Consider the following 26,665-nt stretch of genomic DNA (forward strand, 5'->3'; position numbering starts at 1 on the left):
TTATTTCTGGGTTTTCTATTCTATTCCATTGGTCTATATGTCTACACTTATGCCAGAGCCATACTGTTTTAATTTCTGTAGCTTTGTAGTAAGTTTTGAAGTTGGGAAGTGTAAGTCCTTGAACTTTATTGTTTTTCAAGATTATCTGGGTTCTTAAGGGTCCAGTGCAATTCTATACAAAAGATTTGCTTCCATTTCTTTGAAAAAGGCTATTGGAATTTTAGTAGGCACCATGTTGAACCTGCAGATTGCTTTGGGCGCTGTTGACATCTTAACAATTTAAAGTCTTTCTATTCATTCATGAACACAGAATCTCTTTCATTTATTTAAATATTCTTTAATTTCTGTTAGAAATCTTTTGTAGTTTCAGCATAAAAATCTTTCACCTATGTGGCTAGATTTGTGCCTAAATATTTAATTCTTTTAGGTGCCATTGTAAAATAAAATTGTTAATGAACAATTTAAGAAAATTTCCTCTTGGTATTGTTCCATACTGGTGTATAAAAACACAATGGATTTTTGCGTGTTAATCCTGTACCCTGCAACTTTGCTGAGTTCAATTGTTAGTGGATTCTTTTTGATTTTCTATATGTAGAATCATGTCATCTGAGATTAGGGATAGTTTTACCCCTTCCTTTCCAATTTGGGTGCCTTTTTCTTCTTTTTCTTGTTTGAGTGCTGTGGTTGGGACTTCCAGCACAAAGCTGAATAGCAGTGGCAAAAGTTGGCATCCTTGTCTATTTCCTGGTCATAGGCTGAAAGCATTCAGTCTTTAACCATTGTGAATGATGGGTTTTTTAATTTTCATAATACCCTTTTATCATGTTGAGGAAGTTTCCCTCTATTTTTAGTTTCCAGGCGTTTTTGTCATTAAAGAATGTTGGATTTTGTCAACTGTCTTGTCTTTATCAACTGAGACAGTCACATGACTTCCCCTTTTCATTCTACCAGCATGATGTATTACACTGGTTGATTTTCTCATGTTTAATCGCCCTTACATTCCTGCATAAATCTCACGTGGTCATGACTTCTGCCATTTTGCCATTTGTTTTCTCTATGCCGTATTGCTTTTTAGTCCCTCATTGCCCCATTATTCCCTTGCTTTGTTTAGTTAACGTTTTTGTAGTGAAATATTTTGATCCCCTTCTCATTTCCTGTTGTGTATATTCTATGGCTATTTCCTTTGTGGTTACCATGGGATTACTTTACATACAATTTCCTAAAGTTATAACACTTCAGTTTGAATTTATACCTGATTAACTTAATAGTGGGCTTCCTAGGTGGTTCATTGGTAAAGAATCTACCTGCCAGTTAGGAGACATGAGTTCAATCTCTGGATCAGGAATATCCCATGGAGAAGGAAATGGCAACCCACTCCAGTATTCTTGCCTGGGAAATCCCATGTACAGAGAAGCCTGGCAGTTAGTCCATGGGGTCACAGAAGAGTTGGACACAAGTGAGCGAATAAATGACAACAACTTTAATAGCATGTAAAAACGCTGCTCCTATACATCTCCATCATCTCCTTTCCATTATTAAGGTCACAAATTATACCTTTATACATTGTTTTCCCAATGACAAAGGTTAATAATTTTTTACGTTTTTTAAGTCATGTAGAAAAACTAAAATTGGATTTTAGTATAATAATGTTAGCTTTTATAATTGCCCATGTATTTATAACTACTGGAGACTTTTATTTTTTCATATAATTTCCAGTTACTGTCCAGCATCCTTTCATTTCAAACTAAAGGAGTCTCTTTTGCATTTCTTGCAGAACAAGTCTAATGGTAACAAACTCTCTAAGCTTTTGCTTATTTGGATATGTTTTCACTTCTCCCTCATTGTTGAAGGACAGTTTTGCCGGTTATAGAGTTCCTGGTTGAAGGTCATCTCTGTACTTTTCTGAGCTTGCATCTTCCTCTGGGTTTGTACAATGACTTTCTAAATCCCCATGTATTGTGTATGTATCAGTTATTTTTGAATGTCCTAATCCTTAATGTCTGGCTCCCAATAGCAGAGAAAAGGGAGAAAACCCAGCTCTCCCTTTACATTTCTGGGAAGTCACATTAGCCAGTGGAGCTTGAAACAATGATGTCCTGCCTTTATGCCTGCATATCTGTGATCAGAAGCACTAATCAGCAATCAGAACACAAAACCCTGATACTTGGAGGTCCTTATTGCCCATTCCTCAATAATGACAGCTTTTTCACTCTGCTCTTTCATCCTCATCGTGAAGCCCTTTAGCTCCTCTTTGCGAGAGTGAAAAAATTGGCTTAATAAAACTAAAAGTTTTATTAAAACTAAAAATAAAACTTTTAATAAAACTAAAAGTTGGCTTAATAAAATAGCATTCATAAAACTAAGATCATGGATTCTGGTCCCATCACTTCATGGCAAATAGAAGGGGAAAAAGTGGAAACAGTGACAGATTTAATTTTCTTGGGCTCCAATATCACTGTGGATGGTGATTGCAGCCACGAAATTAAAAGATGCTTGCTCCTTGGAAGAAAAGCTATAACAAACCTAGACAGCATATTAAACAGCAGAGACATCACTTTGCCGACAAAGGTCCATATACTCAAAGCTAGAACTTTTCCAGTAGCTGTTGTACAGATGTGAGAGTTGAACTATAAAGAAGGCTGAGCACCAAAGAACTGATGTTTTTGAATTGTGGTACTGTAGAAGACTGTTGAGAGTCCCTTAAACTGCAAGAAGATCAAACCAGTCAATCCTAAAGGAAATCAACCCTGAATATTTACTGGAAGGACTGATGCTAAAGCTCCAATAGTTTGGCCACCTGATGTGAAGAGCCAACTCATTTGAAAAGACCCTGATGCTGGAAAAGATTGAGGGCAGGAGGAGAAGGGGACGACAGAGGATGAGATGGTTAGATGGCATCACCGACTCAATGGACATGAGTTTGAGCAAGCTCCGGGAGATGGTGAAGGACCGGGAAGCCTGGCATGCTGCAGTCCATGGGGTCGCAAAGAGTCGAACATGACTTAGTGACTAAACAATGAACAACAAACAATAATGACACATAATCATATATAAAATGAGCACTTTATATATACAATATCTCATCAAACCCCCATAAGAGCCCTGTGTAGCCATTAAAATTCTTATTTTAAAAACGAGGAAACTGAGGTTCACAGAGAGAGAGCCATTTGACCAGGCCTTCATTTCAGGAAGACACTTTGTTGCAGCTCCACAAATATGTGAGAAAGAAAAACGGCCCTTGGTAGCTGGCAGCTGACCTGGCACTAATAATGGGATGCTGGTATTCCTAGAAATTGTCCCAGAACTTGCAGGTAGGCCATCGAACATAAACAATTTCATAGAACATCAGCATCACACAAAATCTCTCTCTGACTGCGATGAACCAAGACGAAAACAAGATCACTCCATAATCATGTCTGAACACAGACAAATTAGGAACGATGTCCATGCCACAGAAGACCTAACACCTCCCTTTCCTGTTCTTCTTACCTTCTAGATAAGATAGAATTACTCCCACTTCCTGACAACACCCAATTCAGAGAAAATCTCCACTTCCTTGAACTCATGCCCAAATCACATAAAACAAGCCCAAATTCTACAAGTCTTTTCTCACACTTTCTTACTGAAATGTTGTACCATTCCTATGGTGTGCCACCTTCCCTTACTGAAGTTAGTCAACAAATCCAACTTTCTTCAGCCACAAGTGTGTTCCTGGTCTTTGGCTAAACTGCATTCACACATGCCAAGCATGTTTCCACCTCAAGGCCTTTGTGTGTGCTATGAGCTTAGTCCAGACTTTGTTCCCTCTGGCTTATCTTATGTGGGTCTGCTCAAATGTCACTTCTTCAAAGAGCCCTTCTCTCTCCATCTCATTTAAAATTGTCACTGTAGGGACTTCCCTGGTGGTCCAGTGGCTAAGACTGTGCACTCCAAATGTAGGGGGCTCAGGTTCAATCCCCAATCAGGGAACTAGATCCCACATTGCTGCAACCAAGAGTTTGCATGCCTCAACTAAAGATCCTGCATGTCACAATGAAGACTGAAGGTCCTGTATACTGCAACTAAAGATTCAGTGCAGCCAAATAAATAAGTAGAAAAAAATGTTTTTTAAAGTCACTGTATTAGTTTCCTAGAGCTGCCATAACAAATGCCACAGACTGGATTACTTAAACAGCAGAAATGTGATTCTTTTCAGTTCTGGGGGCTAGAAGTCAAAGATCAAGGTATTGGCAGAGTTGGTTTCACTCTGAGGCTTCTTTCTTTGGCTTCCAGAGTTCAGTTCAGTTCAGTCGCTCAGTTGTGCCTGACTCTTTGTGACCCCATGGACTGCAGCACACCAGGCCTCCCTGTCCATCACCAACTCCCAGAGTTTACCCAAACTCATGTTCATTAAGTTGGTGATGCCATCCAACCATCTCATCCTCTGATGTCCCCTTCTCCTCCCTCCTTCAATTGTTCCCAGCATCAGGATCTTTTCTAATGAGTCAGTTCTTCGCATCAGGTGGCCAAAATATTGGAGTTTCAGCTTCAACATCAGTCCTTCCATGAACATCCAGGACTGATTTCCCTTAGAATGGACTGCTTGGATCTCCTTGCAGTCCAACGGACTCTAAAGAGTCTTCTCCAACACCACAGTTCAAAAGCATCAATTCTTCAGTGCTCAGCTTTCTTCACAGTCCAACTCTCACATCCATACATGTCCACTGGAAAAACCATAGCCTTGACTAGATGGACCTTTGTTGACAAAGTAATGTCTCTGCTTTTTAATATGCTGTGTAGGTTGGTCATAACTTTCCTTCCAAGGAGTAAGCATCTTTTAATTTCATGGCTTCAGTCACCATCTGCAGTGATTTTGGAGCCCCCAAAAATAAAGTCTGCCATTGTTTCCACTGTTTCCCCATCTATTTGCCATGAAGTGATGGGACCAGATGCCATGATCTTCGTTTTCTGAATGTTGAGCTTTAAGCCAACTTTTTCGCTCTCCTCTTTCACTTTCATCAAGAGGCTCTTCAGTTCTTCTTCACTTTCTGCCATAAGGGTGATGTCATCTGCATATCTGAGGTTACTGATATTTCTCCTGGCAATCTTGATTCCAGCTTGTGCTTCTTCCAGCCCAGCGTTTCTCATGATGTACTCTGCATAGAAGTTAAATAAGCAGGGTGACAATATACAGCCTTGACGTACTCCTTTCCCTATTTGGAACCAGTCTATTGTTCCATGTCCAGTTCTAACTGTTGCTTCTTGACCTGCATATAGGTTTCTCAAGAGGCAGGTCAAGTGGTCTGGTATTCCCATCTCTTTCAGAATTTTCCACAGTTTATTGTGATCCATACAGTCAAAGGCTTTGGCATAGTCAATAAAGCAGAAATAGATGTTTTTCTGGAACTCTCTTGCTTTTTCAATGATCCAGAGGATGTTGGCAATTTGATCTTTGATTCTTCTGCCTTTTCTAAAACCAGCTTGAACATCTGTAAGTTCACCGTTCACATATTGCTAAAGCCTGGCTTGGAGAATTTTGAGCTATACTTTGCTAGCATGTGCTGCTGCTGCTGGTAAGTCACTTCAGTTGTGTCCGACTCTGTGTGACCCCAGAGACGGCAGCCCACCAGGCTCCCCCGTCCCTGAGATTCTCCAGGCAAGAACACTGGAGTGGGTTGCCATTTCCTTCTCCAATACATGAAAGTGAAACTGAAAGTGAAGTCGCTCAGTCATGTCCGACTCCTAGCGACCCCATGGACTGTGGCCTACCAGGCTCCTCTGTCCATGGGATTTGCCAGGCAAGAGTGCTAGCATGTGAGATGAGTGCAATTGTGCGATAGTTTGAACATTCTTTGGCATTGCCTTTCTTCGGGATTGGAATGAAAACTGGCCTTTTCCAGTCCTGTAGCCACTGCTGAGTTTTCCACATTTGCTGGCATATTGAGTGCAGCACTTTCACAGCATCATCTTTTAGGATTTGAAATCACTCAACTAGAATTCCATCACCTCCACTAGCTTTGTTCATAGGGATGCTTCCTAAGGCCCACTTGACTTTTTATTCCAGGATGTCTGGCTCTAGGTGAGGGATCACACCATTGTGATCATCTGGGTCATGAAGATTTTTTTTTGTACAGTTCTTTGTGTCTTCTTGCCACCTCCTCTTACTCTCTTCTGCTTCGTTAGGTCCACACCATTTCTGTCCTTTATTGAGCCCATCTTGGCATGAAATGTTACCTTTGTATCTCCAATTTTCTTGAAGAGATCTCTAGTCTTTCCATTGTATTTCTTTGCACTATTTTCCTCTATTTCTTTGCACTGATTACTGAGGAAGGCTTTCTTACCTCTCCTTGCTATTCTTTGGAATTCTGCTTTCAAATGGGTATACCTTTCCTTTTCTCCTTTGGTTTTCACTTCTCTTCTTTTCACAGCTATTTGTAAGGCCTCCTCAGAGAGCCATTTTGCTTTTTTGCATTTCTTTTTCTTGGAGATGGCCTTCATCCCTGTCTCCTGTACACTGTCATGAACCTCCGTCCATAGTTCATCAGGCATTCTGTCTATCAGATCTAGTCCCTTAAATCTATTTCCCACTTCCACTGTATAATTGTAAGGGTTTTGATTTAGGTCATACCTGAATGGTCTAGTGGTTTTCCCTACTTTCTTCAATTTCAGTCTGAATTTGGCAATAAGGAGTTCATGATCTGAGCAAGATACACAGAAGAATTATACAAAAAAGATCTTCATGACCCAGATAATCACGATGGTGTGATCACTCACCTAGAGCCAGACATCCTGGAATGTGAAGTCAAGTGGGCCTTAGGAAGTATCCCTATGAACAAAGCTAGTGGAGGTGATGGAATTCTAGTTGAGTGATTTCAAATCCTAAAAGATGATGCTGTGAAAGTGCTGCACTCAATATGCCAGCAAATGTGGAAAACTCAGCAGTGGCCACAGGACTGGAAAAGGCCAGTTTTCATTCCAATCCCAAAGAAAGGCGATGCCAAAGAATGCTCAAACTACAGCACAATTGCACTCATCTCACGCACTAGTAATGCTCTAATTCTCCAAGCCAGGCTTCAGCAATATGTGAATGGTGAACTTACAGATGTTCAAGCTGGTTTTAGAAAAGGCAGAAGAACCAGAGATCATATTGCCAACATCCTCTGGATCATTGAAAAAGCAAGAGAGTTCCAGAAAAACATCTATTTCTGCTTTATTGACTATGCCACGGCCTTTGACTGTGTGGATCACAATAAACTGTGGAAAATTCTTCAAGAGATGGGAATATCAGACCACCTCACCTGCCTCTTGAGAAACCTATATGCAAGTCAGGAAGCAACAGTTAGACTGGACATGGAACAATAGACTGGTTCCAAATAGGGAAAGGAGTACGTCAAGGCTGTATATTGTCACCCTGCTTATTTAACTTCTATGCAGAGTACATCATGAGAAACACTGGGCTGGAAGAAGCACAAGCTGGAATCAAGATTTCCAGGAGAAATATCAATAACCTCAGATATGCAGATGACACCACCCTTATGGCAGAAAGTGAAGAACTAAAGAGCATCTTGATGAAAGTGAAAGAGGAGAGCGAAAAAGTTGGCTTAAAGCTCAACATTCAGAAAACGAAGATCATGGCATCTGGTCCCATCATTTCTTGGCAAATAGATGGGGAAACAGTGGGAACAATGGCAGGCTTTCTTTTGGGGGCTCCAAAATCACTGCAGATGGTGATTGAAGCCATGAAATTAAAAGATGCCTACTCTTTGGAAGGAAAGTTATGACCAACCTACACAGCATATTAAAAAGCAGAGACATTACTTTGTCAACAAAGGTCCATCTAGTCAAGGCTATGGTTTTTCCAGTGGACATGTATGGATGTGAGAGTTGGACTGTGAAGAAAGCTGAGCACTGAAGAATTGATGCTTTTGAACTGTGGTGTTGGAGAAGACTCTTTAGAGTCCGTTGGACTGCAAGGAGATCCAAGCAGTCCATTCTAAGGGAAATCAGTCCTGGATGTTCATGGAAGGACTGATGTTGAAGCTGATACTCCAATATTTTGGCCACCTGATGTGAAGAGCTGACTCATTTGAAAAGACTCTGATGTTGGGAAAGATTGAAGGAGGGAGGAGAAAGGGACAACAGAGGATGAGATGGTTGGATGGCATTACCGACTCAATGGACATGAGTTTGGGTAGACTGTGGGAGTTGGTGACAGACAGGGAGTCCTGGCATGCTGTGGTTCATGGAGTCGCAAGGAGTCGGACACGACTGAGCCAGAGAACTGAACTGAACTGATCTGAGCCATAGTCAGATCCCAGTCTTGGTTTTGCTGACTGTATAGAGCTTCTCCATCTTTGACTGCAAAGAATATGATCAATCTGATTTTGGTATTGACCATCTGGTGATGTCCACGTGTAGAGTTTTCTGTTGTGTTGTTGGACGAGGGTGTTTGCTATGATCAGTGAATTCTCTTGGCAAAATTCTATGAGCCTTTGCCTTGCTGTACTCCAAGGCCAAATTTGCCTGTTACTCCAGGTGTTTCTTGACTTCCTACTTTTGTATCCCAGTCCCCTATAATGAAAAGGATATCTTTTTTGGATGTTAGTTCTAAAAGGTCTTGTAGGTCTTCATAGAATCATTCAGCTTCAGCCTCTTCAGCATTACTGTTTGGGTCATAGACTTGGATTACCATGATATTGAATGGTTTGCCTTGGAAATGAACAGAGATCATTCTGTCGTTTTTGAGATTGCACCCAAGTACTGCATTTCAGACTCTTGTTGACTATGATGGCTACTCCATTTCTTCTAAGGGACTCTTGCCCACAGTAGTAGATATGATGGTCATCTGAGTTAAACTCAACCATTCCAGTCCATTTTAGTTCGCTGATTCCTTAAATGTCAACGGTCACTCTTGTCATCTCCTGTTTGATCACTTTCAGTTTGCCTTGATTCATGGACGTAACATTACAGGTTCCTATGCAATATTGCTCTTTATAGGATCAGATCTTGCTTCCATCACCAGTCACATCCACAACTGGGTGTTATTTTTGCTTTGGCTCTGTCTCTTCATTCTTTCTGGAGTTATTTGTCCACTGATCTTCATCCAGTAGCATGTTGGGCACCTACTGACCTGGGGAGTTCATCTTTCAGTGTCCTATCTTTTTGCCTTTTCATACTGTTCATGGGGTTCTCAAGGCAAGAATACTGAAGTGGTTTACCATTCCCTTCTCCAGTGGACCACATTTTGTCAGAACTCTCCACCATGACCCGCCCGTCTTGGGTGGCCCTACGTGCATGGCTCATAGTTTCATTGAGTTAGACAAGGCTGTGGCAAATGTGATTAGATTGGTCAGTCTTCTGTGACTGTGGTTTCTGTCTGTCTGCCCTCTGATGCCCTTACTCAGTGCCTACCTCCTTACTAGATTTCTCTGATCTTGGGCGTGGGGTGTCTCCTCTAGTTCCCTTGCCCCTCCAGCGCTGCACAACCACCGCTCGCCGCTCCAGGGCTGCACAGCCACCGCTCGCCGCTCCAGCGCTGCACAGCCACCGCTCGCCGCTCCAGCGCCCTCTTTCTCACTCTGTCCTCACATGGTCCTCCTTCCATCGGTGCTGTTTGTGTCTTAATCTTCTCTTCTTATAAGATGTGCGTGTGTGCGTGCATACTAAGCTGCCTCAGTCCTGTCCAACTCTTTGTGACCGTATGGACTGTTGCCCGCTAGGCTCCTCTGTCTTTGGGATTCTCCAGGCAAGAATACTGGAGTGGATTGCCATGCCCTCCTCCAGCGGATCTTCCAGACCCAGGGATTGAACCTGCATCTCTTTCCTCTCCTGCCTCAGCAGGAAAGTTCTTTCCCACTAGCGCCACCGGGGAAGCCACCTTCTTAAAATGATACCACTCATATTAGATTAAGGCCCACCCTAACAACCGAATTTAAACCTAATTACCTTGGACTTCCCTGGTGAAATCAAATCCCTTGGGACATCCCTGGTGGTCCAGTGGTTAAGAATCCACCTGCCAGTACAGGGAACACAGGTTTGATTTCTGGTCTTGGAAGATTCCTTCCACATGCCCCGGGACAACTAAGCCAGCCCGTGTACCATCACTACTGAGGCTGTACTCTGGAGCCCTTGAACCACAGCTACTAAGCCCATGCTCTGCAGCTACTCAAACCAGGGCACCCTAGTGTCTGTGCTCTGAACAAGAGAAGCCACCATAATGGGAAGCCCATGCACTGCAACTGGAGAGGAGAACCCACTTACCGCAACTAGAGAAAGCCCGTGTGCAGCAACCAAGACCCAGCACAGCCAATCAATAAATAAATTGTTGCTAAGTAAATAAACCTAACTACCTCTTTAAAGGTTCTGTCTCCAAATAAGACACGTTCTAAGGTATTGGGGTTAGGGATTCCAAATACGAATTGGGGAGGACACGACTCCACTCATGAAACTCTCTCTCTGTCCTTCTCCCTACTTTGTTTTCCTTCAAAGCACTTACCATGACCTAACGTTGTATTAGTCATTTACTTGTTACCATCTATTTTTCCCTAAGGTAAAGATAATATAGCTCAGCAAATATTCCACATGGTACCCTACATTTCTCAACCCCTCTACAGTTAGGTGGAGCTATGTGATTCATTCTTAATGGCCTGCAGACAGAAGTAATGTAGATCTCTCCTAGGTCAGTGTTTACGTGCCAGCGTGTAACTCACTTTCCTCTCTTCTCATTCCATAGCAGCTAGTGATGCTGCAGATAGTATTTGAAGCAACTGTGTGGAGTAGAATTCTCCACCAACCCACACTGGACATATAGGATGAGCAAAAAAAAAAAAAAAAAAATGTGTTAAGCTACTGAGATCCCAGAATTCTTCTGTTACACAGCATATCTGACCTTATCCCAGTTAATACCTTCTTCACTAGAATGTAAGCTCCAAGAGGCCAGGGACTTAGCCTGAATCCTTAGTGCCTGGTGCAAGATGAGTAAGCAATACTTATTTATGGAATAAATGGATATGCCAGGCACAAGAAGGTGAAGTTGCTGAGCATGGATTTTTCTAATAAAAGATGAATCAAGAAATGAAAAGCTGATCCCAGAGCCTGGGACTGAAACCACTTGGCCACACTCTCACTAATTAACCACCATTTAAGTAATCCAAACCTACCTCTTCCAAGAATTTGACATCAATAATCTCTTGAAAGCTTTATAACAAGCACAGTTTATGATGGAAAATTCTAAAGGTTACACTTTGCCAGTCCTGGAGAACAAATTCTCATGGTCTTAAGCCAATCATAGAAATTTTCTTTCCTTTCGGGGACAGATTTGGATCTGCACATGGGACCTGATTCTAGCCAACAGAACTTGAGGAGAGATCTGACGGGACGATTTGGGGAATGGCGTTAACTTTATGAGATGAAAAGGCTCTTGCTCCTTGGAAGGAAAGCTATGACAAACCTAGACAGCTTATTAGAAAGTGGATATATCACTTTGCAGACAAAGGTCCATCTAGTCAAAGCTAGGGTTTTTCCAGTGATCATGTATGGATGCGAGAGTTGGACTATAAAGAAAGCTGAGCGCTGAAGAATTGACGCTTTTGAACTGTGGTGTTGGAGAAGACTCTTGAGTGTCCCTTGGACTGAAAGGAGATCTAACCAGTTAATCCTAAAGAAATCAACCCTGAATGTTCATTGGAAGGACTGATGCTGAAGCTCCAATAGTTTGGCCACCTGATGCAAAGAGCCGACTCATTGGAAAAGACCTTGATGCTGGGAAAGATTGAGGGCAGGAGGAGATGGGGATGACAGAGGATGAGATAGTTGGATAGCATCACCAACTCAATGGTCATGAGTTTGAACAAACTCCAGGAGATAGTGAAGAACAGGGATGCCTGGTATGCTGCAATTCATAGGGTCACAAAGAGTTGGACACGATTTCATGACTCAACAACAACAACATTAACTTTATGATTGGCAACCCACTCCAGTATTCTTGCCTGGAGAATCCCATGGACAGAGGAGCCTGGCAGGCTACAGTCCCTAGGGTCACAAAGAGTCAGACACGACTGAAGCAACTTAGCATAGCATAGCGCATAAAAGTGCACTCCTTGTAGTAGATATTGCTGATGGCCAGTTACTGAATGTTTCCTGGACATAGCAGAATTTCATTTCCTGTGTTGGGAAATGCTGGTGCCATGTAATCATTTCTGGCCAATGGTCTGTGAGCGAATGACATGTGTCACTGAAGGCTAGAGCATTTAATTATGGATATGAAATAGTACAGAGCTATCTTTCTTCCTCCTCTGGCATAAAACTGAAAATGTTTGCGATGGCTGTTGCTCAATAATCCTGTGTGCCTGAGTGATTATAATGTCAACTCACAAGGGACATGGAGCACGAACGAGAATTAAATTTGTGTGATTGTAAGTCATTGAGATTTCGGTGAAGTTTATTATAATAGCAAATAGCCTATCTGGAGTGATAACAGAAATTAGAATCAAGAGTGGGGTGCTAATGTAATAAAAAATAAAAACACATGTTATTGGCTTAGATACTAAGCAAAGGGAACAAGAAAGCTTATTTGAAACCAGAAGGATGGAGAGATACTTTAGAAGCAGATAACGTACTTATTGATACATGCAGCTTTAGGGGAAGCAGTTGAAATGCAGGACACTAGGAGTGAATGGTGACCAAAGTTGGCCCCATATTGGGAAGACCTTTGAGAGGCAAAGTCCAGTTAGAACCTGGCGTTTGTCAAAGATAAAATCAAGGATTAGTACCAATTAAATCATTATTAACCATTGTTGTGTTGGGCTTCACTCATAGCTCAGTTGGTAAAGAATCAGCCTGGAATGCAGAAGACCCTGGTTTGATTCCTGGGTCAGGAAGATCCCCTGGAGAAGGGATAAGCTACCCACTCCAGTATTCTTGGGCTTCCCTTGTGGCTCAGCTGGTAAAGAATCCACCTGCAATGTGGCAGACCTGGGTTCGATCCCTAGGTTGGGAAGATCCCCTGGAGAAGGGAAAGGCTACCCACTCCAGTATTCTGGCCTGGAGAATTCCATGGACTGTATAGTCCATGGGGTCGCAAAGAGTCGGACACAATTTAGCAACTTTCGCTTTCACTTTTCACTTTCAACCATTGTTAATATCTGTAAATAAATTAAGGTACACCCAGGAAACATGTAGGGTAGTCTGAGGTAGACCAGATGGATTAGAATCTGGCTTTTGCTGGATGCCTGATAGAGTCCAAGGTACAGGCAGTGAGAGAGAGATGAGGAACATCTTGAACAGAACACATGGAGTTGACTGGAGGCTTACAAGAATTCTTAGGTCCCACACTTTGGGATGTAGAACATAGGCTGAGAAACTCATGTTCCAAGGAGGGCAAGTCTTCCAGCACCACTTGAGATGTACCCGAGGAGGATAATGGAACAGGGGATAACTCCTGGAGAGTGAAGACATAAGCCACAGTGAACAAAGATTTGGGAAGTTCTCCTCCCTCAAGGAGCTGTGTGGGTGCATGCTCAGTTGCTCAGTTGTGTCCAGCTCTTTGCAACCCCTTGGACTGTAGCCTGCCAGGCTCCTCTGTCCATGGGATTCTTCAGGCAACAATACTGGAGTGGGTTGCCATATTCTCCTTCAGGGGATCTTCCCCACCCAGGGATCAAACCCCCGTCTCCTGCATTTCAGGTAGATTCTTTACTGCTGAGCCATCAGGGAAGCCCCTCAAAGAACTGATTTGGTGCTAATTAAGGAACCCTCCCAATTTACAAAATAGGAAACCAGTGACTTCTCAGTTATGCATTTTGACCCATTCCATCATTGTCTATTGAGTGAGTAGGTGAAGGATAAATAATTTGACTTTTTAGTTCACTTGTTCTGACATAGGTTCACTCATGTTTCCTGCCCAGCTCTTGTGGCCATTAGAGTTTTTGACTCTAAGGTATTACTTGATGACGTGAACTGAATTGGAGTCCTGGAAGTGCAGTGGCTCAGGGTCCATTCCACTACCCAGGGATGATGTCTGTGTTCTATGGGTGACTTCACAATGCCCCCGTGGTTCCCAGCTTCCTTCTGTTGTCTGTATGTAGATAGCCATGCTGACCATCTTGTGGCTGCTTAGCCTTTTTCTCCCTGCTTCCTGTGCCCAGCTGTTAGTCACCTGTGCCTATAAGAGTCTCTGCCAGCAGGCCCTGCTCTCGGGCAATGATGTTGTCCTGCAGTGTGACCATCTCCAGGCGTACTGGTACTTTTCTTCCTTTCAGGGGGAAGATCCCTTTTTGGTCTCCTCACTGCCTAACATAAAGAAACTGCCTGGGGGCAGCCTCCAACTGAACAAACCTCAGCCCTCCCAGACAGGCCTCTATCGCTGTGAGGACAATAACACAGCCCTTGTGGTAGAATATGAGATAGACTTCCAAGATGTCACCATGCTACATATTACCCACAAAGGACTAGGCCAAAACCCTCTGCAGAATCAGAGCCTGAGTCTGGGTAGAGAGGGGATCATCTTCACCCACTGGGAGCCCTGGCAGGACTGTAACCGCTGTGGGGTGCCAGGTGAACGCAAACGCCTGGGGTACTGCTACATCCAAGAGTCCCTGGAAAACCCGATGCCCTGCTGGCTCTACCTGGGAGATGAGAAGCTGTGGTCCAGCCGCTTGAGGCCTGAGATGCAGGTGGAAGCCTGCCTTGTACCTTGCAACGAGAGCAAGGAGCTCATCCAGCCATTCTTCACCTCTGACATTTCAAAGTTGGGCCAGTCAACCAACAACATACAGCTCACCTGCCCCTTGGCCTCCATCTACAGGTGACTGGACCCAGGCATTACCCCTGCCTTTGAGCCTCACCCAGGCTTTGTTTCCTGTGTTCACCTGGGCCAGGGGTTACATTCCAATAGAAAAGCAGGGTCTGTCTTCCAGCCCATAAGCCTTCAAGGTCAATCTGTGCAGGAAGGAATCTCATTACTGGCTTGTGCAGATGTTCATTCAGCAAGAATCCCCAACTGTGGCTTCTGAGCCACATCCTACGCGGGTGATGTTGGAGACCAACAGAGACCTAATTCCTGCCCTCGTAGGCACCTGTTAGTCATGGGTAGACCAAATACAAAACCTAGAACCAAGCCATTCTGGCCCATGCTCATGCCAACATAGACTTTACTGTGATTTCTATGTCCGCACTAGACTCTGACTGATACAATTTATCTATCCATCCTCGCACCAATGTTACAGTAACTTATTATACCTTTATAATGAGCCATGATATCGATAGTATAGATTTTTCAGCCTTGTTCTTCAAGATTGTCTTAGTTATTCTTCACTTTTTATTTAAAAAAATTGAAATCAGCTTGTAGTTTCCATCCAAAAGAAGTCTTACTTTTTTTTTAATTGGCACATCATTGAATCTAAAGATAGAATCAATACATTACAATATTTAGTCTTCCAATCCATGAACATTGTAAACACTTCCATTATTTAGGCTTTCTTTTATTCTTTAGTTATTAATGTAGAGGTTTTACATATATTTTATTATATCTGTTCCTCGTATTTGATTTGTTCATACAAGTTGCATCTTTTAAATTTCATTTTCTAATTGCTTGTTGTATATAAAAATATATTTGGTATTTATATACAGTATTGTTCAGTTAGTTTTCTGTGATTGTGGTTTTCATTCCATCTGCCCTCTGATGGATGAGGATAAGAGGCTTGTGAAAGCTTCCTGAGTGAAAGTCACTCAGTCCTGTCTGACTCTTTTTGACCCCATGGGATGGGAGGGACTGGCTGTGGGTAAAACTGGGTCTTGCTCTGGTGGGCAGGGCCATGCTCAGTAAATCTTTAATCCAATTTTCTGCTGGTGGTGTGTTCCTTTCTCTGGCCAAACTATGGTAGGGGTGATGACAGTAATAGCTGCCTTCTTCAAAAGGACTTATGCCAGCATGCCACAGCTCTGAGGACTGTTGTAATCAGTGCCCCTGACCCTGCAGCAGGCCACTGTCAACCCACACCTCTGCCAGAGACTCCTGGACATTCACGGGCAAGTCTGGCTCAGTCTCTTTTGGGGTCACTGCTCCTTTCTCCTGGGTCCTAGTGCACACAAGGTTTTTGTTGTGCGCTCTAAGAGCCTGTTTCCCTGGGGATTCTGAGTCCTTTTGCCAGATCCCCAGGTTGGGAAATATGTTGTGGAGCCTAGAACTTTTGCGACAATGTGAGAACTTCTTTGATATAAATGTCCTCCGGTTTGTGGGTCATCTGCTCCGTGACTCTATAGGGGCACTGATGGCAACCTCCTCCAAAAGGACTTATGCCACACACCATGCCTCCCAGGTCTGCTGCAGCCAGAGCCTCTGTCCCCACGGCAGGTCACTGCTGACCCGTGCCTCAGCAAGAGACACTCAAACACTCAACAGCAAGTCTGGCTCAGTCTCTTGTGGGGGTTACTGCTCCTTTCCCTCAGTCCTGCTATGCATGAGGTTTTGGTTGTCTAACTCAATGAAACTATGAGCCATGCCACATAGGGCCACCCAAGACGGACGGGTCATGGTGAAGAGTTCTGACAAAATGTGGTCCATTGGAGAAGGGAATCGCAAACCACTTCAGCATTCTTGCCTTGAGAACCCCATGAACACTATGAAAAGGCAAAAAGATATGACACTAAAAGGTGAACTCTCCAGGTCAGTTAAGTGCCCAATATACTACTGGAAAAGAGCAGAGAAATAGCTCCAGAAGGAATGAAGGGGCTGAGCCAAAGCAGAAACAATGCCTAGTTGTGGATGTGTCTAGTGGTGAAAAGTAAAATCTGATGCTATAAGAACAATATAGCATAGGAACCTGGAATGTTAAGTCCATGAACCAAGGTAAATTAGAAGTGATCAAACAGGAAATGGCAAGAGTGAACACTGATATTTTAGCAATCAGTGAACTAAAATGGACTGGAATGGGTGAATTTAATTCAGATGACCATTATATCTACTACTGTGAGCAAGAATTTCTTAGAAGAAATGAAGTAGCCCTCATAGTCAACAAAAGAGTCCAAAATGCAGTACTTGGATGCAGTCTCAAAAACGACAGAATGATCTCTGTTTCCAAGGCAAACCATTCAATATTACAGTAATCCAAGTCTATGCCGCAACCACTAATGCCAAAGAAGCTGAAGTTGAATGGTTCTATAAAGACCTACCAGACCTTCTAGAACTAACACCCAAAAAAGATGTCCTTTTCGTCATAGGGACTGGAATGCAAAAGTAGGAAGTCAAGAGATACCTCGAATGACAGGCAAGTTTGGCCTTGGAGTACAAAATGAAGCAGGGTAAAGGCTAACAGAGTTTTGCCAAGAGAACGCTTTGGTCATAGCAAACACCTTCTTCCAAGAACAAAAGAGACAACTCTACACATGGACATCACCAGATGGTCAGTACCGAAATCAGATTGATTATATTCTTTGCAATCAAAGATAGAGAACCTATATACAGTCAGAAAAACCAAGACTGGGAACTGACTGTGGCTCAGATCATGAACTCCTTATTGCAAAATTCAGACTTAAATTGAAGAAAGTAGGAAAAACCACTAGGCCATTAAGATATGACCTAAATCAAGTCCCTTATGATTACACAGTGGAAGTAACAAATAGATTCAAGGGATTAGATCTGATAGACAGAGTGCCTGAAGAACTGTGGACGGAAGTTTGTCACATTGTGCAGGAGACAGTGATCAAAACCATCCCCAAGAAAAAGAAACTCAAAAAGGCAAAATGGTTGTCTGAGGAGGCCTTACAAATAGATGAGAAAAGAAAAGAAGCAAAAAAAAAGAAAAAAGAAAAAAAAAGAAAAGAAGCAAAAGACAAAGGAGAAAAGGAAAGACATATCCATCTGGATGCAGACTTCCAGAGAATAGCAAGGAGAGATAAGAAAGGCTTCCTAAGGGAACAATGCAAAGAAATAGAGGAAAACAGTAGGATGGGAAAGGCTAGAGATCTCTTCAAGAAAATTAGAGATACCAAGGGAACATTTCATGCAAAGATGGGTCCAATAAAGGACAGAAACGGTATGGACCTAACAGAAGCAGAAGATATTAAGAAGAAGTGGCAAGAATACACAGAAGAACTATACTAAAGAGCACTTAATGACCCAGATAACCATGATGGTGTGATCACTCATCTAGAGCCAGACATCCTGGAATGCGAAGTCAAGTGGGCCTTAGGAAACATCATTATGAACAAAACTAGTGGAGGTGATGGAATTCCAGTTGAGCTGTTTCAAATCCTAAAAGATGATGCTGTGAAAGTGCTGCACACAATATGCCAGCAAATATGGAAAACTTGGCAGTGGCCACAGGACTGGAAAAGGCCAGTTTTCATTCCAATCCCAAAGAAGGGCAATGCCAAAGAATATTCAAACTACCACACAATTGCACTCATCTTACACGCTAGCAAAGTAATGCTCAAAATTCTCCAAACCAGATTTAAACAGTATGTGAACTGAGAACTTCCAGATGTTCAAGCTGGATTTAGAAAAGGCAGAGGAACCAGAGATCAAACTGCCAACATCTGTTGGCTCAAAGAAAAAGCAAGAGAATTCCAGAAAAACATCTACTTCTGCTTCATTGACTACACTAAAGCCTTTGCTGTGTGGATCACAACAAACTGTGGAAAATTCTTAAAGAAATGAGATACCAGACCACCTTACCTGCCTCCTGAGAAACCTATATGCAGATCAAGAAGCAACAGTTAGAACTGGACATGGAACAATGGACTGGTTCCAAACTGGAAAGGAGTACATCAAGGCTGTATATTGTCACCCTGTTTATTTAACATATGCAGAGTGCATCATGTGAAATGCTAGGCTGGATGAAGCACAAGCTGGAATCAAGATTTCCAGGAGAAATATCAATAACCTCAGATATGCAGATGACACCACCCTATGGCAGAAAGCAAAGAGGAACTAAAGAGCCTCTTGATGAAAGTGAAAGAGGAGAGTGAAAAAGCTGGCTTAAAACTCAACATTCAGAAAACAAAGATCATGGCATCCAGTTCAGTCATTTCATGGCAAATAGATGGGGAAACTATGGAAACAGTGAAAGGCTTTATTTTCATGGGCTCTAAACTCACTGCAGATGGTGACTGCAGCAATGGAATTAAAAGATGCTTGCTTCTTGGAAGAAAAGCTATGACCAACCTAGATAGCATATTAAAAAGCAGAGACTTACTTTGCCAACAAAGATTCTTCTAGTCAAAGATATGGTTTTTCCAGTAGTCATGTATGAATGTGAAAGTTGGACCATAAGGAAAGCTGAGTGCCAAAGAATTGATGCTTTTGAGCTGTGGTGTTGAGAAGACTCTCGAGAGTCCTTTGGAGTGCAAGGAAGTCAATCCTGAATATTCATTGGAAGGACTGATGCTGAAGTTGAAGCTCCAATACTTCGGCCACCTGATGTGGAGAGCTGACTCATTAGAAAAGACCCTGATGCTGGGAAAGAATGAAGTCAGGAGAAGAGGACAACAGAGGACAAGATATTTGGAGGGCATCACTGACTCGATGGACATGAGTTTGAGCAAGCTCCAGGAGTTGGTGATGGACAGGGAAGCCTGGGGTGCTGTTGTCCATGGGGTTGCAAAGAGTCGGGCATGACTGAGCGACTGAACTGGACTGATCATCATCATTCAAGGATTCCACACTTGTGAATTCACCTACTGACTAGAATTTATTTGTAACCCCCCAAGTTGGTACCCACAGTCATATTTCCTTGCAGACATGCACAGAGTGGCAAGAATATTGAGTCACCCAACAATGCACATTCCCAGCCAAGGCCACACAAGGTGACACTCGGCCTTCTGGTTTCAGCTCCCATACTGTGCTAGCAAGTATGGTCCTCTTCATGGTCTATTTGGTGCCATGTTTTGGGCATTTTTGTATCTCTATTGGTGATTTTGATTTTCAATATTTATTTATTTATTTTTGGCTGAGGAGTTTAGGAAAGAATCTGGGAAAGGGGGCACCAAGAAAAAAATATATTTGTTTAAAATGAGTCGAGTCTTGCAGATATCTGTTGGAGGATCAGCATGGGCAAAGATCGTAAGGCAGGAGCTCTTTGCTTGCCTGATATATTCAGGGGACAGTCAGAAGGCCAGCATGGCTGGAGCAGTTGGGTGGGGAAGGGTAGGAGGTCAGAAGGGAACCAGAGAGGACTTAGTCACCTCACCTCTCCATTCTCAGCACTCGCAAGTGTGCCCAGAACATAGCAGCATGCCTGTGTGCTGAGTTGCTCAGGCATGTCCGACTGTTTGCAACCCCATGGACTGGAGCCTGCCAGGCTCCTCTGTCCATGAGATTTTCCAGGTTAGAATACTGGAGTGGGTTGCCATTTCCTTCTCCAGGGGATCTTCCCAACCCAGAGATTGAACTCAGGTCTCTTGCATTACAGGCGGATTCTTTACCGCCTGAGCCACCAGGGAGGTCCCCGACCAAAGTACATGTTCAGAAAAGAATGTGTTGAATGCTCACATGTGTCACTTTAACACCAAAATAGGGAGGTGATAGAGAAAATCTTGAATAGACAAGTTGTGTCCTTCTACCCCAGCAGAGTGGAAGGCTTGGGAGAGAAATGAGATAGGGTTACTAACTTGTCACAGGATAGATGTGGGAATTGTGACCTCACATCCCATGGGGGTGGACTACAGTTCTTCCTGCTATCAGGGCTGAGGCCTGAGGTTCATAGATGACCTCACAAAGTCCAGGGTGGGGCCTGGCCCACTTTCACAGTCGCAGTCCACCATGCTGACCACCCTGTGGCTGTTGCTCTGCTTTGCTCTCCCGGTTCAGGAGTCGCCCTTTCCTATCAGCTGTCCAAATCACAAACATTGTCAACTGGCCCTGCTCTCAAACAATGATATCATCCTGCAGTGCAATGCCCCTGGGGCACAGTGGCAATTCTTCACGCCACTCAAGACCAACTGGGCCAGCAATTCCACTACTAATCTCAACATGGTAACAATGCTCAATGGCAACCTTCTCATTAAAAATCCACTACCCTCCCACACAGGCATTTATAACTGCAACGATAAGGATGGCAAGAAAGTGATGCGGTATGAAATTGACTTCCAAGATGTCGTCACCCTACATATTACACACAAAGATCTGGATCAAAAGCCCCTGCAGAATGAGAGCCTGAGTCTGAGTAACAAGCAGTTCGTTTTCACCCACTGGGAGCCCTGGCAGGACTGTAACCAGTGTGGGAAGCCAGGTGAACGCAAACGCCTGGGGTACTGCTACATCCAAGAGTCCCTGGAAAACCCAATGCCCTGCTGGCTCTATCTGGGAGATGAGAAGGTGTGGTCCAGCCGCTTGAGGCCTGAGATGCAGGTGGAAACCTGCCACATCCCGTGTACAGTCATACATGCAAAAGATGTCGTTTTTGACAACTTCCAGCTTAGAAACGATGTGGGATCTGCGTGGCTCACCTGCCCCTTAGGATCTATCTACAGGTGATGGAATGGGGTACCAGCCCTGCCCTTGACCCTCTGGGAGCCTTTGTGGTTAATCTGTGCAGAGAGGGAGGGATTCTATGTTGCTAATCAGTGCCGCAGTCTCTCTCCTTGGGCTTCTTTGGATATTCCTCCTGGTGTCCACTGAGCCACACACAGGTAGAACAAGCACAGCTAGTACCCAGGGAGCACTCGGCTGACCCTAGGCCCAGCCCTGCACTGGGTGGTGCCGTGGACGTGGTGGTCATCAGGTAGCTGCACATCTGGTCCTTAGGAAGCCCCTAGTCCAGGTGGGGAGACGGACCAGGGTGGTCAGGGGTGGAATGGGAGAAGCTCAGGCAAGTGATGGAACTGTGAGGCAGGTAGCTCAGGAATCTGTGAGACTCTTGAGTCCTCAAACTCATGTGGAAAGATCATCAAGCCTGGGATGAGAGGATGGATGCCTATCATGACCTGTGTCCCTGGGAGCTCCCATTCTTGTTCTGTCTTCCTGCCTGGTGGTAGTGGTTGAGTCACTAAGTCGTGTTCGACTCTTTGTAACTCCATGGACTGTAGCCCACCAGGCTCCTCTGTTCATGGGATTTCCCAGGCAAGGATACTGGAGTGGGTTGCCATTCCTTCTTAAGGGTTCCTGCCTGGAGCCCCTGGGAAATCTTTCCCTCTTCACGTTTTTCCCTGCCCACCTGCTTCCCTGGTGGCTCAGATGGGAAAATATCAGCATGCAATGCAGGAGACCTGGGTTTGATCCCTGGGTGGGGAAGATACCCTGGAGAAGGGAATGGCTAACTGCCACTACCCCAACAACAAGAGCTCAGTGTAGCAACCACTCACAGTGCAGCGCTTACCCTATAGGCTGGTCCCTAGGCAAACACTCTTCTTAAACCACACCCTCTGCCGTTCTTCTTCCCTCAGCCAAGGAGCTGTGAGCTCCAAGAAGGCTCATTCATAGATGAGGAAACTACAGCTCAGAGGAATGCCTGGGGGAATCCATGGTGAGAGGTGGCAGCACAGGCCTTATGACACATACTTGGCCATGGGGACCCCCTTTGCCCTTCTCCCCCACTGGCCAGTGGCAACCCTTTCCTTGCAAGTTGGGAGCCTGAGCAAGCTCCTGAGGGCTCTGCAGCTACCAGCTCTGTGGCATCTGGCTTCGTTGCCTCCATCTGGTTTTCTTTCCCTCGGTCATCCCAGCTGTGACTTCTGTTGTTGTCATCGTTCAGTCACTAAGTTATGTCCGACTCTTTGCGACCCCATGGACTGCAGCACACCAGGCGTCCCTGTCCTTCACCATCTGTCCTGCTCAAGCTCATGTTCATTGAGTCAGTGATGCCATTCAACCATCTCATCCTCTGTCACTCCCTTCTCCTCCTGCCTTCAATCTTTCCCAGCATCAGAGTCTTTTCCAGTGAGTTGGCTCTTTGAATCAGGTGGCCAAAGTATGGGAGCTTCAGCTTCAGCATCAGTCTTTCCAATGAAGAATTATTCAGAGTTGATTTCCTTTAGGGTTGACTGGTTTGATCTCCTTGCTGTCTAAAGGACTCTCAAGAGTCTTCTCCAGCACCACAGTTCGAAAGCATCAGTTCTTCAGTGCTCAGCCTTATTTGCGGAGAAGGCAATGGCACCCCACTCCAGTACTCTTGCCTGGAAAATCTATGGGGTCACACAGAGTCGGACACGACTGAAGTGACTTAGCAGCAGCAGCAGTAGCATAATCGCTTTTACAATGTTGAGAACCCAGCATTTTAGTTGGCGATAAAGGGAGGTGAAAGTTTTAAATAAGGAGAGCAGAGAAAGTGGAGGAACCTGGTGGGCTGCAGTCCATGGGGTCGCTGAGTCTGACACGACTGAGCAACTTTTCTTTCACTTTTCACTTTCATGCATTGGAGAAGGAAATGGCAACCCACTCCAGTATTCTTGCCTGGGGAATTCCAGGGATGGGGGAACCTGGTGGGCTGCCCTCTATGGGGTTGCAGAGGGTCGGACATGACTGAAGCGACTTAGCAGCAGCAGCAGCAGCCTTATTTGTGGTCCAACTCTCACATCCCATGCATGACTACTGAAAAAACACTAGCTTTGACTATACAGACTTTGTTGGCAAAGTCATGTCTCTTTTTTAATATTCTGTCTAGGTTTGTCATAGTTTTTCTTGCAAGGAGCAAGTGTCTTTTAATTTCATGGCTGCAGTCACCGCCCTCAGTGATTTGGAGCTCAAGAAAATAAAATCCGTCACTGCTTCCACTTTTTACCCTTCTATTTGCCATGAAGGGATGGGACCAGATGACATGATCTTAGTTGTTTTCAATGCTGAGTTTTATGCCAACTTTTTCTTTCTGTTTTTCTCTCTCATATCTTTTTGTCTCCCTTTCTCCTTTCTTCCTCCTCCTTGAAGTATAAAAGTAACACCTGCTTCCTTAAAAAAAAAAAAGCCCACAGTTCAGAAATGTGAACGTGCACGTGACTGCTCCTTCCATTTAGATCCACACGCCTATTCCATGTCATTTGCCAAGTAAGGGGCACCTGAGTGCCCATCACAGGGAACTTGCAAAGAGAGGTCCCTGAGGCTTCAAGAACTGCTACGTCTCCAGGGAGCCGAGGGGAAGGGCATTTCATGTGAGGTTACTGTCTCGGCCTCTGCCACTTTCCTGCTGTGTGACTTTAGCCTGTGGCCTCTCTGGGCCTTAGTTTCCCCATCTGTAGAATATGGGTTGTATTCAATTCATTTGCTACAACCACTGTAACAAAACACCACCAACCAGGTGGCTTCAACCAACAGGGTATTCTTCTCTTCCAGTTCTGCAGACAGATCAAGGTGTCAGCAGGGCCTCTGAGAGGCTGGATAGGCTCCTTCCTCGCCTCCTCCTGGCTTCTGGTGGTGGCCACAATTCTTGGCCTACCTTGACTTGTGACTGCATCCCTCCAGCCTCTGCGTCTGTCACCACCTGGCGCCCTCGCCCTGTGTCTCGTGTCTCTGCCTCTTCTCTTTTCTTACATGGATACAGGTCATATTGGTGGATTTAAGGCCCCCCTGCCTCCCATCCTGGTGGCTTACATGGCAGAAGATCTGCTCGCAGTGCAGGAGACCTGGGTGGGGAAGATCTCCTGGAGAAGGGGATGGCTACCCACTCCAGCGGGGCCTGGAGAAGTCCATGGACAGAGGCGCCTGGAAGGCTACAGCCCATGGAGTTGCAGAGTTGGACATGACCGGAGCGACTTTCCCTTTCACAACTCCCATCTCACCTCATCTGAACTAATTACAACTGCAACAGCTCTATTTTCAAATAAGGTCACATTCTGAGGTTCCAGTTAGGAATGAATTTGGGGAGTACAGAGGTCTTGCGGGAGCTGGCCTCAGGGTCATTGTGATCCCTAAGGGAGCAAATGCCGGTAAAGACATTTACGACAGGGTCCCACACTCTAACAGGTGTTACTATTGCTCTTATTATCTTTCACCTTGTCATTATTGTCTGTTGCTTGTCCCTTTTGTTTCCCAGCCACGATGGGTGTGTTACATCCCTGATTTATGTGTTCACTGATCACATTTTTCACTGAGCATTTATAAACTAAGCATCTAAACTCTAGGCACCGGAGAGGCAATGAAGAGCAAAACCAAAAAAGATACCTGCTCTCATGCAGCAATAAACCAATGATGTGAATGAAACACACACTATTTCTTTTTTTTATTATTGGAGTATAATCGCTTTTACAATGTTGAGAACCCAGCATTTTAGTTGGCAATAAAGGGAGGTGAAAGTTTTAAATAAGGAGAGCAGAGAAAGCATTCCTGAGAAGGTGCCATTCAGCCAAGGCTGAGAGGAGGTGAGAGAGCTGTGTGCATTGAGGGAGAGCATTCCAAGCTGAGTGCAAAGATCCTGAGGCAGGACTGTGCCCAGCCGTCAGAGGAACCTCTAGGAGGTGTGGCTGGGGCAGAGTGAGTGAGGGAGAGCAGAGGAAATAGGGTCAGGCAGGGAAAGAGGTGCACACACAATTAGGGAGTGTCTTGCTAATTCTTCCAAATAACCCTCTGAAGTCACTGCAATCATGACACTCTCAGGTTCCAGATGAAGAAACAGGTAGAGGCATTTGGTTAAGTGGTCCCGGAGAAGCAAGGGGCTAGGCTCTGAGAGCTCCCAGCCATCCTGCCCCCACCTTCCCTTTGTTCTTTGCTGCATAGCTCTCCTTGGAGGGGGATGCTCTGTTTGCTGTTCCTGGGGAGAAGGGTGCTGCCATCTCTCCCTCCTTTTAGACATTGGTCTGCCCTCCCCCTCTCTGGGGTTTTGCAACTGAGCTTGTCCTCCTTCGCAGGCCCGTATTCTGGGAAGCCAACAACCTCTCCCTGACATGGAAGGACCAGCTCTCCGGCAAGAGCATCAGCACCATCATGGACTCCTCCAATGGCGGCAGTTGGCTGCAGGTCTTCCAGTCGGCCATTTACAGGTGCTTTGTGCAGCGAGAGCTCATGGCTCAATTCAACTCCAGGGTCAGTGTGGATCCACTGAAGTTTCTGAGCCCAGAAAAGTCCAAACAACAACCAGAGGCAGAGGAGACCCGAAAAGAAAACGCCAACTCTGTCCTTAAGGGGCTGAACGTGATGATGCTTGTGGGCATGGTCTTGACTGTGCTGGGGTGCCTGCTCAAACAATTCCACTTTTCCCGGAGGCGGGAGAGAAACAAGATGTTTCTGGTGAAATAAAGTCAGCCCTTTGGGTCCAGAAGACCTGGTCTCCTGTGCCTTCGTTGCCCCACACTTCCTGCTGCCCTGGGCTCACCCACACCTCACTCTGCGTGTGTGTGGACCAAAACAGACACGGGGCCGCAGCTCAGGGCGACTGACCTCTCCCTGGTCCAAGTCCTGCTCTGTTAACTCATTCACAATCCCCATGCCACAGGTGAGGGAACTGAGCTAGACTTCCTGTCTGGTCACCGTGGGGTGGGGGTCGGAGGACACCAGTTCAAACCCAGGTGGCCTGGCTAAAGCCTTGTGCGCCTCACAGGAAGGAAGGAAGGGCTGGAATGAGGCCACGTGGGGAGTGAGTCTCTCGGTGTGTAAACTGTAGCCGCCTCACTCATCACACTCTCCCAAGGACGAGGGCAGGGATGGGGGATGGGAGTGGGTCACCCCAGAACCCCCGGATCTGCACTGGATTGCTGCCTTTCCCTGCCTGTTCCTTGCACCCTGCCTCCCCCACCATCTCAGTGGCACCTGGGGCCTCCAGACCTC

General features: G+C 44.9%; 2 protein-coding genes across 2 annotated transcripts; both read left to right on the forward strand.

Annotated features, from left to right (window-relative positions):
* Positions 1-14,069: 14,069 nt before the first annotated feature.
* On the forward strand, positions 14,070-14,786 carry LOC120872564 (protein FAM187B-like). Its single transcript, XM_040253062.1, has one exon. It carries the CDS (start codon positions 14,070-14,072, stop codon positions 14,784-14,786), a length of 717 nt encoding a protein of 238 aa, XP_040108996.1.
* A 5,951-nt stretch (positions 14,787-20,737) lies between these two features.
* Positions 20,738-26,157, forward strand: LOC120873303 (protein FAM187B-like). Its single transcript, XM_040254113.1, has 2 exons — positions 20,738-21,447; positions 25,750-26,157. The coding sequence occupies exons 1-2, from the start codon at positions 20,738-20,740 to the stop codon at positions 26,135-26,137; spliced, it is 1,098 nt and encodes a 365-aa protein (XP_040110047.1). The 3' UTR covers positions 26,138-26,157.
* The last annotated feature ends 508 nt before the right edge of the window (positions 26,158-26,665 follow it).

Source organism: Oryx dammah, unplaced genomic scaffold, assembly GCF_014754425.2.
Source record: "Oryx dammah isolate SB20612 unplaced genomic scaffold, SCBI_Odam_1.1 HiC_scaffold_13, whole genome shotgun sequence".
Classification (NCBI taxonomy): domain Eukaryota; kingdom Metazoa; phylum Chordata; class Mammalia; order Artiodactyla; family Bovidae; genus Oryx; species Oryx dammah.

Coding starts and splice junctions, on each gene's coding strand:
- LOC120873303 (XM_040254113.1), top strand. CDS start 20,738: ATGCTGACCACCCTGTGGCTGTTGCTCTGCTTTGCTCTCCCGGTTCAG. Junction 21,448..25,749: donor CCCTTAGGATCTATCTACAG/GTGATGGAATGG, acceptor CCTCCTTCGCAG/GCCCGTATTCTGGGAAGCCA.
- LOC120872564 (XM_040253062.1), top strand. CDS start 14,070: ATGCTGACCATCTTGTGGCTGCTTAGCCTTTTTCTCCCTGCTTCCTGT.